Genomic DNA, 22434 nt, shown 5'->3' with positions numbered 1-22434 from the left:
GGACACAGACTGCGCCTCCGGACAAATACACCCCATCCTTGTATTCGAAGAAGGCGCCGAGGAAGTAGTCTGTTGCAGTTGTTCTTGTATTCAGTGTTGTATTCAGATTTGTATTTAGTGTCGTATCTTATATTTAGAAACTTCTGTTCAGTATTATTATTCTGACATATTTAGCTTTGTTCTCGTATAACTCTGTTTGGCTCGAAATGTTTATTCACTAAAAAATTAAATAACGAGGTTAAAAGTTTTATTTATTATAAATTGTTAACTAGGTTAAAGTAAATGACAAGGTTACAAAAAAAGGTAGCATATAATTTTGAAGTAGGTAATAACAAAGTTATATTGAAAAGCTAGACCACTAATGACCTCCAGCGGAGCTTGGACCTGCACGCTGAGGACATTGGCTGCGGCTATGTCCCTCGCGTCCACATATAGTGCACCGGCGAGGACCACGCATATCACGCGAGTCCATCTCATTCAAGTAGCGGGTTGACTTCGGTCTTCCTTTTGTCGCGCGCCTCAATGTCCAGTTGGCGATCACCTTCGCTCCTTCGTATCTATCCCACGTAGATGGGTCACCCATTGGAACAAACTCGCCTCTGTACACCTTGCAAATTTCAGACATCTTGTACACATTGTGCATGTACGCTTGCCAATCAAGACGCTGGTTGGCGCAACATGCAAGCACGTGGCGACATGGAAGTCGCTTGACTTGGAAATGGCCACAGTCGCAGTGTCGTTGCGCAAGGTTAACAGTGTAAATAGTACCATCTTGCATTTTGCGAACCTCAAATATCTCGTTGCGCCTATCGAACCGGTTGACCACAATGTTTCCTGCCCGTCGGAAGCTTTCTTCAACTCTCTTCGTTGCGAATTCTGAATACGTGTATCCGTTGCGAAGACGCTCATGAGCTTTGGTACTCTTCCGAGTGAACAACTCATTCAACCGATAGAAAGTTGACCGGACAAGGGCAGTCACAGGAAGGTTGCGTGCACCCTTCAGGACAGAATTTATGCACTCTACCAAGTTTGTCGTCATATGACCCCAACGATGACCACCATCGAATGCCAACACCCATCTCTCAACACCGATCTCATCGCACCATTGAGTATATGCTTTACCCCGCTCTTTAAGCCTTTGGTAGTTTTTGTTGTACTCCTGCTCCGTCCTAGAATAGCCTGTTGAACAAACCATTTAATCATAAGCAGATGCCACAATTTACTATGAATAGAACCAGAACAGCGAGTTGAAATACCTGTGTTCACCACGAGTTTATGCAAATATGGATCCTTGAACCTCCTTAAGAAGTTGGACCCGATGTGCCTGATGCAGCACATGTGCTACGCCCTTGGTGGTGACCATGCACCGTTACTGCGAGCTATTGCAGCGTCGATGGAGGTATGGCGGTCAGAAATAATACCCACACCATCAATGGTAACAACATATCTCCACAAATTAGTTAGAAAAAACTCCCATGCGTCTGCCGTCTCGCCTTCGACAATCGCAAATGCAATAGGCACAATGTTCTGATTCCCATCTTGTGCAACCGCTACCAGAAGTGCACCTTTATATTTTCCGTACAGGTGCGTGCCATCAACCTGCACCAGTGGCTTGCAGTGTCTGAATGCTACAATACACGGATAGAAGCTCCAAAACACGCGGTGAAGAACTCTTACACCTTGAACCTCCTCACTCTCACGGTAAACGGGTAGCGTTTTAATTTGAACATGAGACCTTGGCATCTTCACTGTCATTGCTTTCAACCATACTGGCAGAGTCTGGTAAGAAACTTCCCAATCACCGAAAACTTTTGCGACAGCTTTCTGCTTTGCCAACCAAGCCTTGCGGTAAGTCACAATGTAGTTGAACCTGCCTTGAACTTCTGCAATAACAGACTTCACCTTTATCGAGGGGTCTGCTTCGACCAACGGCCTAATGGCATCTGCAATTGTGTCTGAGTCCAACTTGGCATGATCTTGTGAAATCGTGCCCATGGTGCACGTGTGCTTGCCATTGTATCTCCTGATCTCCCAACAAGCTTTTTTTCGAATCAAGCTAGCTCGGATAAGGCAGTCGCACCCTGCACCATACCCCTTGCATTTCGCATAGAATGTCTGCGGCTCAGACTCATACATAGTGTAATCAACTTCTCTAGAGATGGTGTAGCTTTTGATTGCAGATATCACCGACTCTCTCGAACCAAATTCCATTCCGACACTAAACTCGCCATTTTCCGCCGCAACGTTGCCTTCACCTACGACATGCGCACCACCATCAGTCAAACAAGGTAAATAAATTAAGCACTATAGGACACTTGAGTTAATAATCATAACATACCCGTATTCGCATACTCAGGAAATTCCGGGGCATGCATGGCTTCGAGATCTAGAGTCCGCATAAAAGACGGCACACCAAACGGGTGTTGGCTTACAATGGCATCTGCCTCATTCTGCACCGCCGGATTGCCTGCCAAGTCTCCGTCATCATTTTCGTCATCGACTTCATAGTTAGCTTCGAATTCCTCTTCGCTGTCATTATTTTCTTCTTCCCAATCTATATCCCCGAGCTCATCAACATTGACCTCGTCGCCGACCGTACCCATCCCCGACTGCTGTTCAAACTCAACGTACAGCTCTATCACCGGCACGTGAAATCGGATTTGTCGATAAATATAGAACATCTGCTGCATGCTTGCATCGTCAGTGATGGACATTATTTGAAACTGTATCAGTCCACCAAATACTTGCATAGGATTCCTATACAAAATGTTGCTCACTCTTTTCGAAATGTGACTTTGTATGTTCACACAAAGACCATTTTGCAACTCTATAAAACTCGTGCTGTATGGAATAGCAAATGAAAATGGACATTCACAAACAAAACTCACTCCTTCGTGTGTATTCGGTATAATCTCACCGTTATAATACACTCGTATATTTGCAATATCCTCCATATTCTCACTTTTTTTACCCTTCTAATAACCAAAAAATCTCACAAGCATCAGATACAAGAAAAGAGAATGTAAGTAGAAGTGAAGAAGAGAAGTGAGGTGCGAGTTGGAGTTAGCTGTGTTAGCTATTTATATGTAAGGCTCTTTATTAAAATATTATTTCGCATACAAAACGTAAGCTGCGTTTTGTACATTTCAAAAAAAAATTAGGCCCAAATAAAACGCAACCTGCGTTTTCTCTTCTTTTAAAAAAATTTGAACAGTTCATATGACAAATTGTAGCCTACGTTTTACTTTTTTAAAAAAAATTAATAAAACTTTTCTAACAAACGCAAGTTGCGTTTTTGATTTTCTCATAAAACAAAAAAAAATTCAAAAGCAAAACGGAAGTTACGTTTTGTTTAATCTGAAACAAAAAAAAAAAAGAAATGCTAGTGAATGAAAACCGAAAGCTACGTTTTTCTCGAGTTAAGCCCCACTTTGGTCCCTGAGATTGACGAGTTGCACCGATTTAGTCCTCCAGATCCCAATTGCACCAAATTAGTCCCCCAGATTCGAAAAAATGCACCACGTTAGTCCTTTCCCTATTTTCCGTCACCGGAGGTCAGACGCCGTTAGTGACTTGGCAAATATTGCCACGCTGGACACAGTAACGGTTGTATGACGTGGCCTAAAGTTTAAATTGCTCCAAATTAGTCCTTATCCCCCTTTTAAAACCTAAGTTCACCATGTCACCCCATCATCTTCTTCTTCTACCCGTTTCTCTCTGGTTCTTCGTCTCCTGCTCCCTTCCAAGTTTACCAGCATGATTGCAAGTAGGAGCCAGAGTTCCATGCGGTCCAACAGTAGGAGTTCCAGTCGAAGTAGAGGGTCGGTTGTTCCACAGTGGTGTGGGTGTGGGTGCCGCCCTGTTCTTCGGTGGTCCACAACAGAGGCTAACCCTAACAAGCCTTCTTTGGGTGCCCTAACTACAATGTTAATGGTAAGAGGTGGTGTGGTTTGTTTGTCTGGGCTGACATTGGAGAAGAAGACCTGAGAGGAAGGGTAATGTCTACTGTGGATGGTGACCAAGTTAGGGTGGATTTGGCTTGGAGAATTGGGAAGATAGAAGCTGAAATTAGAACCCAAAAAATGTACATTTTAGGTTTGGCTTTGTTTGTAGTTTTTGTTGTGGGTTTTATGTTGGTAGTTAAAGCTTGAAGATGAGTTTGTGTTTCTGTATTCAGGGTGGAAGTGTATTAGAAGAAAGTAAAATTTTTCTTCTCAGATGTCATATTTGTTTTCTGTCATTCAATGAAATTGCTGAAAGAATTTGCAAAAAAATGCATGTGAAGTAGCATACTTGAAGCTGGAAGAAATTGTAACAATATCAATATCCATATCAATAAGTTTTAACAAAAGTAACAATAATCCTGCCTTACTAATGACAACTGTTTAGACAAAATACACCTTAGTCAAAGGCCACAGAGTGCCATGATTGTCATAATCTATTCAGATATACTAAAAGTATACTGTCATAAATTCAGGCCACAAAACAAAAAGCATCATTTACAAAAAGCTGTCAAGTTTCATCCAAAATAGGCAAAAAGAGGATCATCTTCATTTCTTCTTCCTTGGTGGCTTGAAGCCAGGTGTTGGGACAAATTTGAGGAAGTTGGCCAGTCTTGAAGATGTGGCTGAGCTTGCTCCTTGTAGTGGATCCACAGTAATCGAGCCTGATGGTGGTGTGGAGGACCTCCTTCTTGTCTGCAACTTTGATGGCCTCGCAGGTGGATCCTGTTTCAGTAGGACATAAATTCAATTCAACGTGGACAACAATTTTGAGGTTGATATGTGAAACTAAATGCGTCATCATCGTTAAGAAACTTCCTCTTAGACTTTGCTAGTCCCTCAGCAGGTGCATGCTTCGAGCCAGGCTCTCTCCTCTTGGTCTCACATTTTTTAACAACATCATCATCAATTGAGCTATCATCTCTCCCAGGATCATATGAACTGTCCTCTGTGGTGTGTTCATCTTCAGAAGAAGACAACCCCAGCACTTCTTTTTTCTTCTCATGTTGCTTCCTAGTCCTCACTTGTGAAGCAGACCTTGTGCAATAGGCTTTAGCTCTGATTTTGGGCTTTGCCTTTGGGTTGGGCTTAGACACAGAATTTTTGTTGGGCTTGGGCTTGGGCTTAGAGGCATTCTTCGGGTTGGCAGTGGCCTTCTGTGATGAGGTAGTATTGGCTTTCTGATTTGGGTTGACATTTGAGTTGGGTTTCAGTTTTGGGGGAACTGGAGGAGTAGTTGTAATAGGCTCTGCAGTAGTAGCTTGGCTAGGATTAGAGTTGGGTGTGGTAGTAGGATTACTGTTTTGGGTTGTTGGGTTACTAGCACCAGGATCTGTTGGTTCTGTGGTCTTGGGTGGTGAGGTATTATGCATTGGTTCAGTGCTCTTGGTGAATGGAGTCTCATCAGTAGGGGTAGTGGGTTTATTAGCTGGGTTTGGGGTTACATCTTGTAGGGGTTCATGGTCATCTTCATCACTAGGCTCTCTCAAATCATCATGGTCACCCTCAACATACTCCACAATCTCATTTCCCTCAAGAATTTCTGGTGTTGAAACTGCATGCTCAAAGTAAACATCAACCAGCCCCTCATTCTTTTCACCCATGAAACACATCTCTCTCAGCTCATCATCACAATTCAGAGCTCTTAACCCAACTTCTAAACTCCTCCCAGGCACATGCTACCAACATTCTCCTATCCTATCATATCCTAGTTCCTTATAATAATTTCTCACCCAAAAAACATCTAAAGTATCTACATCAATGTCTCCAACGCATGCCTTCTTATCAGGAGAATATATAGTCATCCCTTTTTCATCTTTCTGAAATTTTCCCCCATGGTGGAACATTATATCTAAGTGCACATCCATCTGCATGATTAACAAAAATTTCTTTTCAGAAACAGTTCCACACAATGATCCCTTTAACATACTTTTCATCAACTACATTCATACATTATAGAAACATATATCAAAATAAAACAAATTTATCCACCATCAGAACAGAGCATGAAGACAAACCCCAAAAAAACAGTTGCAGACAACATCCAAATAAAACCCTAGCCCAAATTCCACTACAAACTTTATGGAAAAATAACTTACAAAGCAATAAACTATGATCAACAACCATCAACGCATTCCCTAAAATTTGAAAAAAAATATTTTTAAATTCTTCACTAACCTCGGTGCTCCTTGTTGCAGCAAAGTCCCTCCTCACACAACTGTTCAATGTTTTCTTGCGATCAAGCAGTCTCCGGAATCCTATTGCTTAGTCGTTCCTGATTTCAGTGACTAACGGAGGAGAGACGTTTTTCCTCTGTGTCAGTCATGGAGGGGTTGAAGACGAAGAGTGAAGAACAACGAGGGAGAGGCCAACGTTTTGTTTTCCTTTGCATAGAAACGCCGTCGCTCAAAGGGGGATTTTAGCGCCAATCTACAAACGACGCCGTTTCCACCGTGTCCAGCGTGGCAATATTTGCCAAGTCACTAACGGCGTCAGACCTCCGGTGACGGAAAATAGGGAAAGGACTAACGTGGTGCATTTTTTCGAATCTGGGGGACTAATTTGGTGCAATTGGGATCTGGAGGACTAAATCGGTGCAACTCGTCAATCTCAGGGACCAAAGTGGGGCTTAACTCCGTTTTTCTCCTAAACCCATAGCAGTGAACATTTTTGGTGTGGCTCCATTTCATGGTGTTACACCATGAGCTTCTCCATTTGCAAAAAAATGAGCCGCAAAACTATCCAAATCCTAAAAATTTTTAACTTGCTCCTTTATTCTAACCTAGTCACCCTCAAACTCTAATCACACCTCATCTTCATTCTTTATAATGATTTCATGGAAAATAGCTAGGCTTCTTTTCGCAAGTAATCCCTAGATTCTCGCAGATATTCATTAAATCTGATATCATATATTAATTTTTCGCAAATGATATGTAAATTCTCTCTAAAAATAGTAAAATAGTCATTAAACCTGAGATTCATATCTTAAACCGTATGTCCGTATCGAATGACTCGTGCAGCGGAATGAATCTACCGAAACTTTCTAGTTTCTATTAATCAAATATTTGTGGACAACAATTTCCAATCAAACGAGAGAAGATATAACTACCAGAACTCAAAAAGAAACCAAACAACCCCAAAAATGTGATTGTGACAGTCCCCAGTCTACGTCACATACAATTCCGTTTCGTAACCTCCCGCATATTCTCCATTTTATACGCCCAAATCTAATTTCAAAATTATAATAATTATTATAATAATTATCCCTTATCCCTCCCTTGTTCTAAACTCAACACACAAACAAAAACCCAACTCTAGATTTTTATTCTCTTTCTTTCTCGTTAAATTTCAATTAGGTTAGGAACATGGATTATCATTGTATTGAATCAATTGATTGATTATTATTTCTTTCAAAATCCGCAAGAAGCTATCCTGTCCCTCGCGGCAATGGAGTTCATACAGAGCCGCGTGGAGCCGTGGATCAGGGACCAGGGAGCGAAGCTGATGAAGGTGTCGTGGGGACCACTCCAATGGCGGATGAAGTGGCCATGGACAAGCCACAGGGAGAACAAGAAGAGGATCCATGAGGAGTACGAGCGGCGCCGGAAGCAGCTCCATGATCTCTGCCTCGCACTTAAGGCTGATTCCGTCTCTGATTTGCAGGATCTCCTTTGTTGCATGGTTCTCTCCGAGTGCGTTTACAAGGTAGTTTTCTTTTCACTGCATATGAAACTCAGTAATTAGCTGCGGTTGTTGTTGTTTGTAATAGCATAGCATGACATTGTTTAATCCATGCAGTGAACTGCACTAAGTATTGTTGTTGTTGAACAATGGTATTAAATTGTGGTTCAATTAGGATTTAAGGGTATGTTGGTTAGTAGTTTGGGATGGAATGGGAAATAGCGCAATAGACAAAATTAGAAATGGAGTTGGATAGTTAGTGATGAAGTAATTCCATTCTGTTGCACGAGAGAGCTGAGCTGTGTTTTATTTTTTCTGATAATTTAGGTAGTGTGTGGTTTAACATTTTGATACAGAGGAGACAAAGACATTGGGGACAAGAGTATCTTGGGAAAGATAATTTCTCTATTTTCAAAATAGAGAACACCAGAGGCATATCTCAGATTATTTTTAACTACCTTCTATTTGTCCGAAGTTAAAGGGACGTGGGAGACTTGTCTTTACCATCTTACTGTCTCTGTTTTTTCTATCCGAGGACATGAGCCTAATGCTACCTTAAGGCTATGCTTGGATTGATGGAAGTTAAGGGAGTGGTAATACCCAAACAAAAACAAAAGGAACTGGAGTAGAGTAATATTTAAGGTAGTGGTGAATGGAGCTCAAAAGAATTGAGTTAATATTGTCTTATATAAAATGGGCTTCCCCTCTAAACACTCAAAATTGGATTGGATAAAAATATGAGGATTTTTATGGAATAGATGGATTCAATTCGATCGCAAACCTCATTTTTTGCTAAGTTTGGATTGATGATAGATATAGAGTGGAATGGAGTCCAGAGGAGTAGATTAATTATTCTTCTCCATTGTTTGAATGAAACTTAATTCCATCCCAAACCTCCTGTATTGGAAAGAACAAAAAATTAAAGTTTTGATTTAATTGAATGGATTCTGTTCCATTAGTAATCATTCCACTCCATCCTAATTTTGTCAATCCAAGTATGGGGCCGATTAAATTTCCTTCTGCCCCATTCTGTTCCACCATCCTATACCACCAATCCAAACAATGGATGCTCATTATACTGCCTTGAGCTCATCACTCATCTCAAACCACCAATCCAAATATAGCTGTAGAAGGCCTGGCTTCAGCTTTGTGGGAGATTTTGAATTTTTTTTTTTTGGTTTATTTATCTGATTTAAAATGATTATGTTGAGGAAATGGGAGGGTGGTGAAGTTTGGTTAGCTTTTTTCTGTGTTGGTTTATGCTGTTTGCTTTATTCTCTTTCTAGAAATGGGAAGTCTCTAGTTTTTGTAGGTTTTTATTTTGGTGGAAACTCAGGTACAGTCAACTTCACGTGAAGTTGATAGTTGAGAGCTGTTAGATGAAAATTTAGTCAAATCAGTCAAATCAGTTAACGACTCTCAACTATCAACTTCACCTGAAGTTGACTGTACCTGAGTTTTCACCTTTTATTTTTAATTTATTTTAAAGGATTTCAGAGAATGGGCTTTGAGTCAGCAATGTGTTAGATAATGGCACTCCAGAAATCACACAATGATCAGGGAACGAAACGGAAGCCAAAAGAGCGACCCTATCTCAAATATAGTCTACATTCGAAAAGCAATCATGAAAACTTCTTACATTCTTGTCTACCACATAAATAGCAAAATACAGCATAAACCAAAGCTGTGTCGCAAGATCTTTGGATCCTATTAGAGCCAAAACCTAATTTTTGCTACCGTATATGATCTATATTCTGTAATGATAGGTAGGTCAATTAGTGTAATAAAAGCTAGATAGGTATATGTAGTATTTTTTGTTAAGTGCAAATTAGCATCAAAGTTATCAAATCGCGATTCTTAAATTGAATGCTAAGGGTAATTATTGAATTGTAAATCATATCGAATAGTAAGATTAAGGGATATGGTTCAAAATTACATTGTATATACTATAACACATGATAGGGCTGCAATGACGTTGTTTGATCCATGTAGCCGATCCCATCTAATGGGATAAGGCTTTGTTGTTGTTGTTGTATACTATAACACAAACAAATAGTATTCTGAACAAAAAATTCATGATACCAATAACATAAAAACATCACCAAAGTCATGTATAAGCTCAAAACATACAAAATCATCGTCAACAAATATTTCACAGAAGGCATAAAATCTTAAAAAATTAATTATTAAATATACAAGTAATAATGTGCAGAGATAGATAAAAAAGAAAGTATGGAAGAGAAGTTGACTCAGAATACTTGTTGGATTTTATCTTGATATGCATAAAAGGCACTGTACTTTTTTTTTCCCCTGGAAAACAAATGGAAATGCACCATTTGTGGTGCAGAGAGACATTAAATATTTAAAATACAACCCACCGTGTTCAGTGTTTTGTTTCTTCTTAAAAAAAAAAAAGAGAAAGCCCATGTTTAGAGTGAGCATCGGGTTTTCTTGACCTGTTTGCCGAACTTTGCATATGAACTTCAAACGTGTGATTCACGATTTAGTGCCACCGGGAATCGTTTTTGATTTGTGATTCACGATTCCAGCACGTATTAGTGTGATTCTAATGCCGAATCGTCTGATTTAGAAGTGAAGACAATTCGAATAACCAGCCAAACGACTTGTATGAACTCGTGACTCAATAACCATGATTAGCATTAGAGAATATGTTGGAAAAAGTAGGAACTAAATAAGAGTTTTCACCATACTAAATGGCCTTAGGTCTTGCATAAACACGAAGCTACTTTGAAACTTCACTTAGAGTATATGTATGCTATGCTTGCATGAAATTTAGTTAGTTAGTGTCAATCAACAAGTTAATTACTCTCATTTATGTCTAGTGTCAATCGACAAGTTAATTACTCTCATTTATGTCTGACTTCCTATAATTTAGAGACCTGCCACTGAGATGATTAGAGCTGTAAATAAATTTAAGGCTGATTTTGGAGGACATATTGTTGCGTTGGAACGGGTGCAACCTTCGTCAGATCATGTTCCTCATAGGTATGTTAGTCTTTATATAACTTTATTCGTGTGAATTATCATTGCCTTTAATAGAATTCTTCTAATTTTATTTTCATAAATGCCATTAAATATTCGAACATTGGAAGTTTCTATTATTTTCTTCCTGAAAATTTCATCCTCGGTTTCTTGAGCAACTAGAAACCTTTTTTTCCCTTAACCTAATATTTGAACATTTGGACATAAAGGACGAGGTTGTTAGGAAGCAGTGACACTCATTGGTGGAGTTCTTTATATAACACATTTTCATGTTGACCCTTATGCGTCCATTAAGTTTATGCATCGTGATAACTTTATGATAAGCTTCGGTATTATAATGGTGAAAAATCAATGACTACTGAGATAGAAGTGAAAATAATTATAGGTGTAGGCCGCCCTAGTGCTAGATGGTGGCACTTGAGGAGGATGGATTTATGGAACCTCATTCCCCTGAGCAGTGAGGCTCTTTCCAATATTTGAACCTGTAGCTTCTAAGTCACAGGGCAGTGATTTTACTTTGGTGGGAGTCAAAACTCATCCTCAAAAATACATAGGGACTAAACTAAGATGTTTTCTACAGGGAGAAGCAAGCTAAAAATGAATGTTTATATACAAGTACCTAAAAGATATTTCAAATAAATGCAATTAATCTATTGATAACCACTTAGATCCTTTTCCCCCCTCCTGTCTCTCCTCAAGGTAGTATTGTGCTTACATGTTTTTGTATGCACTTCTTTCCAAAATGGATTGTATTAGTGTCTGGTTTAAGCTGTGTTGGACTGTTATTTGACAGATTATGTTGTTTCAGGTATTTGTTGGCTGAGGCAGGAGACACTTTATTTGCTTCTTTTATAGGGACAAAACAATATAAGTGAGTTATTTCAGGGATTTTTTGTGTAAGTTTTTAAAAAATCAGTACTTCTTCTTGAGAATGATTTTTATATACCTTTATATTTTCTTGATAGGGATGTAATTGCTGATGCAAATATACTTCAAGGTGCGATCTTCCATGAGGATGCTCCTGAGGCGGCAGATGGATGTGCACATGCTGAATCTGATAAGGGTGAAAACTTAAATGGAAAAGAATATATGTGGAACCCTTTGGAGTCAAGGCCTAAACAAATAAATAGTAAATCTAAACCTGCTGCTCATAGGGTAAAATGCTTGTTTTCTATCAATTTTATTTTTATTTTTATTGATTGGTTCTTTTCTTATATTCTTCAATGGTGAGGGATCAGGTAAACTTCTCTATAGAATTATGTATAACTTTGTGCATTTATGAGCCCACACATACAGAAGTTTATAGCATGTTCAATATTAAATTAAATAAGAATAATGTAACCAAGACATTGATCAATGAGCACTAGAAACTGAGTTAGTCTAGGAATATGTGATATATCACATGTGCTTAATTCTGATATTTTCTTGTGAGGCGTTGAATTCAGCCTACCTTTTGAGCCTGTAAGGAACCCAATTTAAAATATTTTTGAAACTACATGGACTCAGTTGCAACTTTCAATTGGAATTTCTGAAGAGTATGGCGTCTACAGATTCATTTAACCACTTACCTTTTTTTTTCAAGGTTTACTTCTTTAGATCTTATAGGCTATTTATGATTTATATTGCTGCGTAATATGGTCAATTAATAATTACTTAATCACCATGGTATGTTATATTCTTTTCAACTATTTATGTTATTAGGTATTTTTTAATCAAGGATATGGTCCAACCTTTAGTCATTGATACTGTGATATGTTAATTAATGTTATAGATGTAAATATGGTGTCCTTAGGTTCTATTAATTTTGCTGGTTTCACTCCTAGGGTTTCTTGGCTCGTGCTAAAGGAATACCTGCTTTAGAATTGTATAGGCTTGCTCAAAAGAAGAAACGCAAGCTTGTTTTATGTGGTCATTCACTTGGTGGAGCTGTAAGTATGATTAATCCATCTAGATTTCATAACAATGGTGTAGATGCATTTGAACAATATGCATATGCTAAGTTCCTGATGTTCTACACAGGTAGCCGCATTAGCTACTCTTGCCATTTTGAGAGTAGTTGCTGCTTCATCTTCATCAAAGGAAAATGAGAAAGTCTCTATCAAATGTATAACATTTTCTCAGCCTCCTGTAGGAAATGCTGCTCTGAAGGAGTATGTTTTCGCTGTATTTTTCTACTCCTTGTCTAAATTGGTTAGCTGCAGTATTCTCTTTAGAAACATGAAAACTTAAAAATATTCATTGGTTTCTTTTCCTTTTTTCCCCTTTTGCAGCTATGTTAATAGAAAAGGTTGGCAGCACTATTTTAAGAGTTACTGCATCCCGGAAGATTTGATTCCTCGTATTTTATCTCCTGCTTATTTCCACCATTATAATAATGCTCAGCCTCAGTCAGTGCTTTCTGAAAATGAAACTAATGGGTTATTATCATCAAAGAGGGGCCAAGATTCAGGGAAGCCGAAAGAGAATGATGGAGAGCAGTTGGTTTTGGGGGTAGGTCCTTTGCATAAATCCTTCTGGAGACTCTCAAAGCTGGTACCCTTAGAATCCGTACTGAGACAATTTAGTAAACGAGAGAGACAAATTAATTCTATTGAAACAAATTCAATGACTGGTTCTCTTGCTAGTACTTTGATTGAGGAGGAAGTAGTTGAACCACAATCACTTGAAATACAAGAGGATTCTGATGGCATATCACTCAAGCCTTTTCCAGACAGTGACAAACATTCGTTGGAGTTGGCAAAGAATGGAAAAACAAATACAAAAGGCAATATTGTAACTGGAGACGAAAGAAAATGGCGCAGAGTTCCATATTTACCTTCATATGTGCCATTCGGACAGGTAGATATTATCAGAGATGATTCTTTTCCACTAGTGTTCTTTTGCTGTAACTAAGGATGAAGTTTTATTTTTATTTTTTATTTTAAATTTAAATTTGTATAGTTTATTTTGTTTACTTGGGCATGTTAATGTGAGGGGTTTGTTATTTAAGCAGTCCATCATTTTCTTATGTTTGTTTTTATTGCTTTCTTGGCTTGGTTATTCATGTGATTTTTCCCGCCATTGCTCTATCTTTTCTATGATTGGTGTGAAAGTAGTGTTTCTGTGTCTCATTTACTTTGAAAAAGTAGGAAGTAGCTGTAAGTTCCTACTTTTGAATTATTGGCCTTTATATAATATGAAAATCTTCATCCTGTAGCTTATATATACTAGCAAAAAGCTAGGAAGCATGAGTTTATGTGCATGGTTAAAGGGGAAGCCTGAAGGCTTATGTTAGAATGGAGGGAGGGAAGATCAAAGGATAAGCTTTAATATCAAATTAAGATTGTATGTTTAGCTCCAGATAAAAACATAGCTCAAAGAGGGGCTACCCAAGTTTTCTATTAGAAGCTATCATGGACATTTTGTTCTTAAGCAATGTGGAGCTTAACATTAATGATCAAGCCTTTTTTATTTCTCATATATTTGTATTTACAAAAAGCTGTTTGAATGAGTAGGATCAATTAAAAAGAGTAAAATGTCCTACAGTCAACTGTTTCCATCAATGACCATGCAATTTTATTTTTATATTCTGCTTATCCTTTCCCCTTTTTTCCCCTCTCATTAATTTTTAACTGATAAAAAATGGTTTCATGTAAACAGCTTTATTTATTGGGAAATTCCTCAGTAGAGTCACTATCAGGTGCGGAGTACTCAAAACTGACATCGGTATGAGCTTCCTTTCATTGCTTATTGATCCATGATATTTTTCCATTGCCTTTTTTTGGATGATAGTTTGTATTTAAACCTTATATTATATATAAATACACTTTTGGAAGTTCTCTCATTTTGTTTGCTTTCTTTTGGCAAAGACATTTTCAGGTCAAATCAGTGATTACGGAATTGAGGGAAAGATTACAATCTCATTCAATGAAATCATATAGATCTAGATTCCAAAGGTACTTGACTAGTCGTACTTGTCGTGTTATATATATTTGAAACTATGTTTATATGTTCCCAAAATTATTACTTTTAAATGACCACATTCCCCCATTTTTCAAAGAACTTGTTAATGGCTGCTAGAGTCTCACATTGTTTAGAGATAAGACTTAGCCTTTATAAGTGTTATGGCAATCCTCATTCTATGAGCTACTAAGCTAGTTTTTGGGTTAAGGCCACTCATTTCATATATGATATCGAAGCCTTTGATTTGGATCGACTTGATTGTGGTGTTAGGGGCTTGTCCTATGGTTGTTAATGGGGCATTCATAGATGTCTAGTCCTGTAAACTTTATACACCAGATGTCTAGTCCTACTTGTACAGGACTCACCACATCACATAGGGATAGGGCCTAAATAGCCTTTACAAGTTATTGGGTTAACATTCACCATATGAGCTAACTATTGAGTTGTGTTAAATCCATTTAATTCTAATAATGGTCATCTCTGTTGAATAAACTTTTTAATTTTTGTGCTTCTAGCTCCTTGAATCCCCACCTAGTCACCAACTAGAATAAGGATTGGTTGTTGAAGCATTTGAAATTGCTTGTGTACATGTTTAATTGAAGTTATTTGAGATAAAATAATCCTTTTCCTCCTCCATTTGTTGCAGAATCTATGATTTGTGTATGAGTGAAAATTTCCTAGGGATTGAGCAATGGCAGCAGTTTCCTCATCTACAACAATGGCTTGGCCTTGCAACTGCAGGGACTGTGGAGCTCGGGCATATAGTTGAGTCTCCTGTTATTCGCACTGCAACTACAATTGTTCCTCTCGGATGGGATGATGGGCCTGGAGCAAAAAATGGAGAACCTCTAAAAGTTGATATTACTGGTTTTGGGTTGCATCTCTGTACATTGGTTCATGCCCAAGTTAATGGTAACTGGTATTGACATGCTATACTTTGTGACACATCAAAATTTATTGATAACATGTATATATATAATTTTACGAATTGGAGGGGTGGGAGCAAGGGCAGACACATGAGAAATTATTCAATAATGTTATTATTAAGAGTTACTTTGATAATGACGGATAAATTAATTGGTTTTCCATATTTCACTAAAGGTTCTGTAGAGATGCATATCAATTGCTAAATTGCTATGACAACAAGCCATTCACGAGTCTGTGGCTTTATTCATTTGATTAATAATACACTTCTGAATACTTGTGCACGATATCTATTCTTCCCAGTTGATCTTTAAAAGACCCTAATTAGTATTTATAATATACATCACTCTATTAAAGAAATAGGATGGAGTGGTGGATTTGTTTGTGAAGTGCCCAACAACTTTCTAATTAAATGTTTTTATTTCTTAAACATTAACTTCAATGGTCCTATAGGTAATGTAATGTGTATTTTTATCTTAATTAGGTGTTCGACTTCAGTTGAGTCCTTTCCTTCTGCCCCAAAGTATTCTTCAAATCAAGGAATTCAGCCGGAATTACAGAAGATGAGAATATTAGTTGGTGCTCCACTAAGAAGGCCACCAAAGCATCAAACTTTGTTAGATTCATTGTTGCCCGTGTTCACTTCTGTTGATTCTGAGCTTGCTAGGAACTTAGCACCCATTGACAAGGATAAGTTTATCCGTCCGGAAAGTTTAAATAACTTTTCAATATTCTGCACTAGTGATTTTTCAACGGTTTCTAAAGAGGTTCACATCAGAACTCGTAGGGTACGATTAATTGGGATGGAGGTATGACAATTTTGCTTTGGGATCATTCTGGATATAATTTATTATTTATCATCTTATAAGTTGTATGAGTTGTCTAATGTGCAGGGTGCTGGTAAAACTACTCTTTTAAAGGCAATCTTGAATAAACGTAAATCCAACATTCCCTCCATAGAGGATGCACTTTTGGATGTTGATGTGCAGGAAGGTATTGCTGGTGGTTTGTGCTACTGTGATTCCTCTGGAGTAAATATGCAGGTAACCAACCTTCTTTTCGTGTCGGTTGCTTTCCAATTTTAAATATTACTCTCCTTTCAAAATATCCTCCTTTGTACTCACTAGTGTGGATATATATGATTGATTTGAAAAGTTGGGATGTTGATATGTTTGATTTAATAGTGAGCTGGGTTGCACTTGCTAGTAAACTCTGGATGTGCATTTAAATTAATGAAATGTACCTTATGATGTTCATTTAAATTTTCATTTCTCTTAATTAATTTGCAGGAACTTAACAAGGAAACTTCTTGCTTCAGGGATGATTTGTGGCTTGGAATCCGAGATCTAAGTAGGAAGACAGATTTAATTGTTCTTGTTCACAACCTATCCCATAGCATACCTCGATATAGTAATTCAAACAGCTCTCAACCAAAGCCTGTCCTTTCACTTTTCTTGGATGAGGCCAAGTCTCTTGGAATTCCATGGGTTCTCGCAATAACAAATAAATTTGCAGTTAGTGCACACCTTCAAAAGGTAGCGATCAATGCTGTTTTGCAAGCTTACGAAGCATCTCCTAACTCAACCGAAGTTATAAATTCCTGTCCATATGTTATGCCTGGTTTTGCTGGGGCCACTCTATCATGGGATCCAAACAATGCAGATTCTGTTAAAAAGATGGGTCCTCAAAAGCTTTTATTGGCTCCTATTAATTTTGTTAAAAGGCCCTTCCAGAGGAAGGAGATAGTTCTTCCAGTTGAAGGTGTCGACTCTCTTTGTAAACAAATCCACCGGGTACTTCGCAGTCATGAGGAGTCTTCATTACAGGTGGGGAAATCTTTATTTTGTGGTTCATAGTTTTATCTTATTTTGTTTTGAGTAATACTAGTAGTATCTCTATATTTGTGAATTGCCTTTCATATAAATGTTATTATCATAGAACAATGCATTTCATGCTCCGTTGGATTTCAAATATTCATAAGCCTGCAACTAAAAATTTATAAGCAAAATATCAAAATTAAAAAATGCATAACAAACAATAAAACCCATAAGCTTTGCTTTAGAGGAAAACAAACAAGGTCCTCCAAAGGCTGTGAGATGATTCCAATATCCAGCGAGTTGCTGATGTTCTCCGGCTGCTTCAATGAGGTGAAGATGCTTTCTGTTTGGTAATTGTTACTAAGCATATGATGACATTCTGTTGGGTAAATGATGACCCCATTTTTCTTTATTGGGCCCGGGGCAGGTTTTGAAAGGTAATCCAGTTTTATTGGCCTGGAGTCCTTATCTTGGTTCCTTTGCTGGAGGCCTTTTCTTTGTGTAGTCAAGTCTCTAATTATATTTTCCCCAGTTTTCTGGTTTAAACATGCTATTCATCATACCAAACTGTTTTTAAAATAAACATTCTTGAAATAATTGGTTTAGAATAGGAAACAGTTTTATTTTAGATGTACATGAATAAAATCAATGTCCATTAAGACCTATGTTGCTAATATTCTAGATCAACCATCCATGTCACAGATTCAGTATAATTTACTAACATACATGACGTTTAATATGTGAACAAAGCATTCATATCTTGTTCATTTTAATAAAATATTCAACAATACACCATGGTGTGTATTGAAAAATACTTATTCTAATTGGCTTTCTTGATTGTTTGAATTTCTTTTATGGAGCACTATTGATTTGTTTGATCTGATATATATTCATCCCTTACAGTGGCTTAACCAGTTATAAAAATTGAAGTATCTATCAGCTGATATCGTTTGGGTTCAATTTTCGCTCATCACACTACAAATATTATCTGTTACAGTAGTACATAATGAGAAATTCTATTTCTGTTCAATTCTTTTGGCGCAGGAATTTGCCAGAGACAGACTTATGTTGGAGTTGGCAAGAGAACAAGCAATGTCAAGTGATGCAAGTAGAGATACTCGAGCTAAGGCGAATTCATTTAATTCTGCTGCTGTGGGTGCATCTGTTGGTGCTGGTCTTGGCATTGTCCTTGCCATTGCAATGGGGGCAGCATCTGCCCTGAGGAAGCCCTAAGTTCCCAATTTCCTCTGTTGACAGTGAGTTGGTGATTGCCGTGTTCAAATGTTTGTTGCTAGGACTTCATTCTTTGTTTAGATAAGATAGAATAGACTCTTTTTTTTAATCCCCCTCAAGGGAAAAAAAGGTGAAATCAGGAAGAGACTTATTTGTGGGCAAGATTTAATTCCTTGCTACTAGCAACATATAATTAATTATTTATTTATTCAAGTATAGATCCATAAATTATTTATGACTGCTAGTGCCATTGTGAGGCTTGATATGAAGAAATTTGATAGGAACAAATAAGATGGTTTCAAAATAAACTAAAGCATTATACTAGTTTCTTTTTATATATAAAAGAGTAAATTATCATTTCTATCTACTGAAAGTTTTAAACGTTGATAAATTTTGAACGTTGATAAATTTATTTATGAAAAAAACTACTATTTTTATCCATAAAAGATGATTTCGAATGATAGAATTAACACTGAAAAATCACTTAAAAATGTTCAAATTATTCTTTTCTTGATTCTAATCTCAACAGTCATCTCTCAAATTTTAATTCTCTTTTTATTCTTTTTATGAATTTCATCATCTCCTTTACTACTACCACCACCACTACTGACACCAACCATAAATCCCACCTTCCTCCTTCCGCTTCAAGCTATGGTGGATGGCTCAAAAGATGGGAGACAAAGGAAGAGATATTCTATTGAAAACTCAGTTCTTTCTTGTTGAGAACAAGGACGGTTTCCATCTCGAATCTGACGAGGGTGACGAGAGTAACCAGATCATCTACACCGTTTTCTTCCCTCTCATTAAAGGAAGCTTCAGAGCATGCCTTCAAGGCAAGTCGTTTAGCCACACTTTTTATCAATGCCGACACTGACCCCTTTGCCATCGTCCACGGCGCATTCAAGGTCGTGAAGCATTGCGGATTTCTTCGGGTGGTGCACGTGGGACACTTTCTACCAAGAGGTGACGCAGGAAGGCATTGAGGACGGGATCCCGTCCCTAGCGGCAGGCAATGCGTCGCCGAATTCCCTTTGTCTCCAAAGGTGGGGCTTACGTTGGTGGCAGTGGTGGTATTGGCGAAGGAAATGGTGAAATCCATAAAAAGAATAAAAGGGAGGGTTGGAAAAGGAAAAAGGGTAATTTAGAGTTTAAGTGATTTCTCAATGTTCGGATAATTTTATTGTACATAACTATCTATTATGAGTAGAAATGGCAATTTCTTTTATTCATTGATCGATTTATTAGTGTTTAAAATTTTGATGAGTAGAAATGGTAGTTTAATCTATATATAAAGTAACTAATTTTTAAATTTATTAGTCAAAATGTCTTCGAAACGTGGTAGTGGAAAATTCAGTATATCAAAATTTGCACTTTAGAAGAAATGTTTCAAATTTGAATTAAAAGAAGCTTTTTTGTGTTCTGCAAAGCAGTTTAGTGATACAAGAGTGTGAAGGTTTGATTTAAAAACACGCTTCAGTCTTCGCCGAGTTCTCCGAAGAGTTGTAGCCTCTAGGATCAAAGTAGAAGGCGATGGTGTTCGTTCACAGGACATTAGCAATGGCGATGACTATGAAGGACGTGTTGGATTATTGGATATTTCATATTTCATACTATTTTGCACTTTGTCATTATTTATCAATCGTTAAAGTTTCAACCAGTTGTTTACTTTAAATCAAACACTTTAAAGACAAACAAAAATCAATTCTATATGTAGAGAGTAATTTGACATCTTGACTAACTATATATTATGAGAATTAATATGGACAAAGTATGATTTTGACTTTTTGGAGTCTTTACACATAGCTTTCTAATTCCATGAACTAATGTAACTGATGCTTATAATCCAAGGATTAAGATTATTATTTACTCTAAAAAGGCACAGGCATGAACCTTCAACGGTTAATATCTTTTGTATGGGGAAGTTGGTAAATGTATTCAACGAGAGCAAAGAGGTCCAAGAGATGCCTTTTGGAGAACGAAATTTGCGTTTTTTGCTTGGCCTTCACTTGGTTTGGACTCTGTTTGGCTGTTGCCTTGCCAAACTATGTTTTTGAATAATCTATTGAATAAACCAACAAAATAAACTCAAAAGATTTAGTGCCTATTGAATACGACAAAAAGCTATTCAAAAAAATAAGAAATAAAAAATTGACAAATGATTCCTCCTCAACTCACCTCCTTTTCGTTAATAGAAAATGCACATATTCTTGTTGCTTAAAATCAAACTGCACAAAGAAATTAATAGATAATAATTTTTTTTAAGTAATTATAACTGATAACAGAGCCCTAAAAGAAATCAACGGTTGCGGGCGACTCTTCCAATATCCGCAAGCTTCTTCGATCGGCTGCAGCTAAAGGACGCTGCCGAGATAAATCTAATTTTCTGGGCCCCACCACCCACGGAACCGGTTTCTTGAAGTGTTCCTTTATGGTTATGGACCAAGTGCTGGTTGGGATTTGCCCTAACCAACGGGCTCAAGCATAACCTCCAGTTAAACACCCTCTTCCCTGCCTGTAACGATCGCGACCGTCGCGCAGGTGCTGGGGCCGCCTGGTTCCGGCCTTTCGGAGATGTTTCCAGAGAGATTCTGCTCTCTGTGGAAGACGACCGATCGTGTCCGTCGATTTCGCTGCTGAAACCCTCCGATTCTCGATCAGATTGCCGGAAATTCGAGGCGTCACCGCAGTTGTTCTTCCGTCTGTCATGGAAGATCATTGACATCCACGATCGATACGTAGTTGTCAATTCCCGATTCGAGTTTTCCGTCATGTTTGATTTCGTCCTGAACAGTCTCGTAGGGTTCCAAAACCTTCCAAGCTTCCTCTTCGGCGTTTTGCCGTCGCATTCCGTGGCGGTTACGGAGAATGGCGGTCCGACCTGCGGCGTACTGTATATTACCTTGTCGTTGTCATTGTCCTTCCGTCCGTCGAAGTCGTTAGCATTGATCGGCGGAGGGTTTTTCTTCTCGTCGGCGTTCTTTTCCGATTGGTTGTTGCTGTGGTCTGAAGATGCGAGAGCTTCTGCTGGTTGGTCCTCGTCTTCGTCCTCTGTTTGGGCCTGGGCTTGGGTTTGGGCCGCAAGAATGACTTGGAGGCGCTCCCGGAGGCAAGTGGCACAAACGCCGATGTCGCTGGTTGAATCCGGTACGTGTTTCTGACACTTCATTTATATATCAAATCCCTTCTTTCTTGTGATCTATATATAATGCTTTTCCTATTGCGTTGCGTGCGTGCCTACTGTGGAATTTAAAGATGCGAAATAGAGAATTAAAGGGGGAAGAAGATTTGTGTTGTTGCTGAATGCTGAGTGAGAGTTTAGGATGAGAATGGAAGAGAGAGTAATATTTGTGGTTCGAAATTTGTAGCGAGAGAAGGAGGAATGAAAAAAAAAAGAACCTACTTGGCCTAAAGGGAAAGGTTGGCGGGGCTAACAGCAATTTTTAACAAATAACAATATGGATAATGGATATGGTTAGGGAAAGTTTTTGCTGGAATACAGCGCCTCTTACGGTGTATTTTATTATTTTATAATTTTTTAATTACTAATTTTGGTTTTATGGTTAGATAATCAGTGTAACCCAAAAAATAAAGTAGTTAATTGTGAAAATTTTTTAACAAAAATGAGTTACAGCTAGTAGCTTGGGGCTTGTTTGACCGGGTGCATGCAGCGTTTGGGTCTCTCCCTCCAGATAAGCTGACCTGTTTCGGCTTAAAGGTTAAATCTATTTTTTTTACTTCTTTTGGTCTGTAATAGTTTTGATAGAGTTTTCAGTTAAAAAAAAAATTTAGGAGAGCTTATAAAAAGATTTTTTTAATAAAATTATATTGACATC

The 22434-nt window shown here is 37.9% G+C and overlaps 4 protein-coding genes across 4 annotated transcripts; 1 reads left to right on the top strand and 3 right to left on the bottom strand.

The window, feature by feature from the left end:
* Positions 1–358: 358 nt before the first annotated feature.
* On the bottom strand, positions 359–1338 carry LOC107615015 (uncharacterized). Its single transcript, XM_016317136.1, has 2 exons — positions 1257–1338; positions 359–1179 (listed from the first exon to the last, which is right to left on the bottom strand). Exons 1-2 carry the CDS (start codon positions 1336–1338, stop codon positions 359–361), a joined length of 903 nt encoding a protein of 300 aa, XP_016172622.1.
* A 3-nt stretch (positions 1339–1341) lies between these two features.
* On the bottom strand, positions 1342–2954 carry LOC107615016 (uncharacterized). Its single transcript, XM_016317137.2, has 2 exons — positions 2339–2954; positions 1342–2255 (listed from the first exon to the last, which is right to left on the bottom strand). Exons 1-2 carry the CDS (start codon positions 2952–2954, stop codon positions 1342–1344), a joined length of 1530 nt encoding a protein of 509 aa, XP_016172623.2.
* Positions 2955–7129: 4175 nt separating this feature from the next.
* Positions 7130–18836, top strand: LOC107618025 (lipase class 3 family protein). The gene is made up of 14 exons (XM_016319947.3): positions 7130–7706; positions 10579–10688; positions 11494–11556; positions 11651–11840; positions 12509–12613; positions 12705–12835; positions 12956–13523; positions 14325–14390; positions 14544–14620; positions 15274–15546; positions 16036–16360; positions 16445–16594; positions 16841–17377; positions 18413–18836. The coding sequence occupies exons 1-14, from the start codon at positions 7449–7451 to the stop codon at positions 18599–18601; spliced, it is 3042 nt and encodes a 1013-aa protein (XP_016175433.1). The 5' UTR covers positions 7130–7448; the 3' UTR covers positions 18602–18836.
* A 1445-nt stretch (positions 18837–20281) lies between these two features.
* On the bottom strand, positions 20282–22006 carry LOC107615017 (uncharacterized). The gene is made up of 2 exons (XM_016317138.3): positions 20777–22006; positions 20282–20660 (listed from the first exon to the last, which is right to left on the bottom strand). Exon 1 carries the CDS (start codon positions 21765–21767, stop codon positions 20898–20900), a length of 870 nt encoding a protein of 289 aa, XP_016172624.1. The 5' UTR covers positions 21768–22006; the 3' UTR covers positions 20282–20660; positions 20777–20897.
* Between the last annotated feature and the right edge of the window lie 428 nt (positions 22007–22434).

This window comes from Arachis ipaensis, chromosome B9 (assembly GCF_059453495.1).
Source record: "Arachis ipaensis isolate K30076 ecotype BB chromosome B9, ASM5945349v1, whole genome shotgun sequence".
Taxonomy (NCBI): domain Eukaryota; kingdom Viridiplantae; phylum Streptophyta; class Magnoliopsida; order Fabales; family Fabaceae; genus Arachis; species Arachis ipaensis.
The sequence above is the reverse complement of the archived record's forward strand: the minus strand, read 5'-3'. Positions and strand labels throughout refer to the sequence as shown.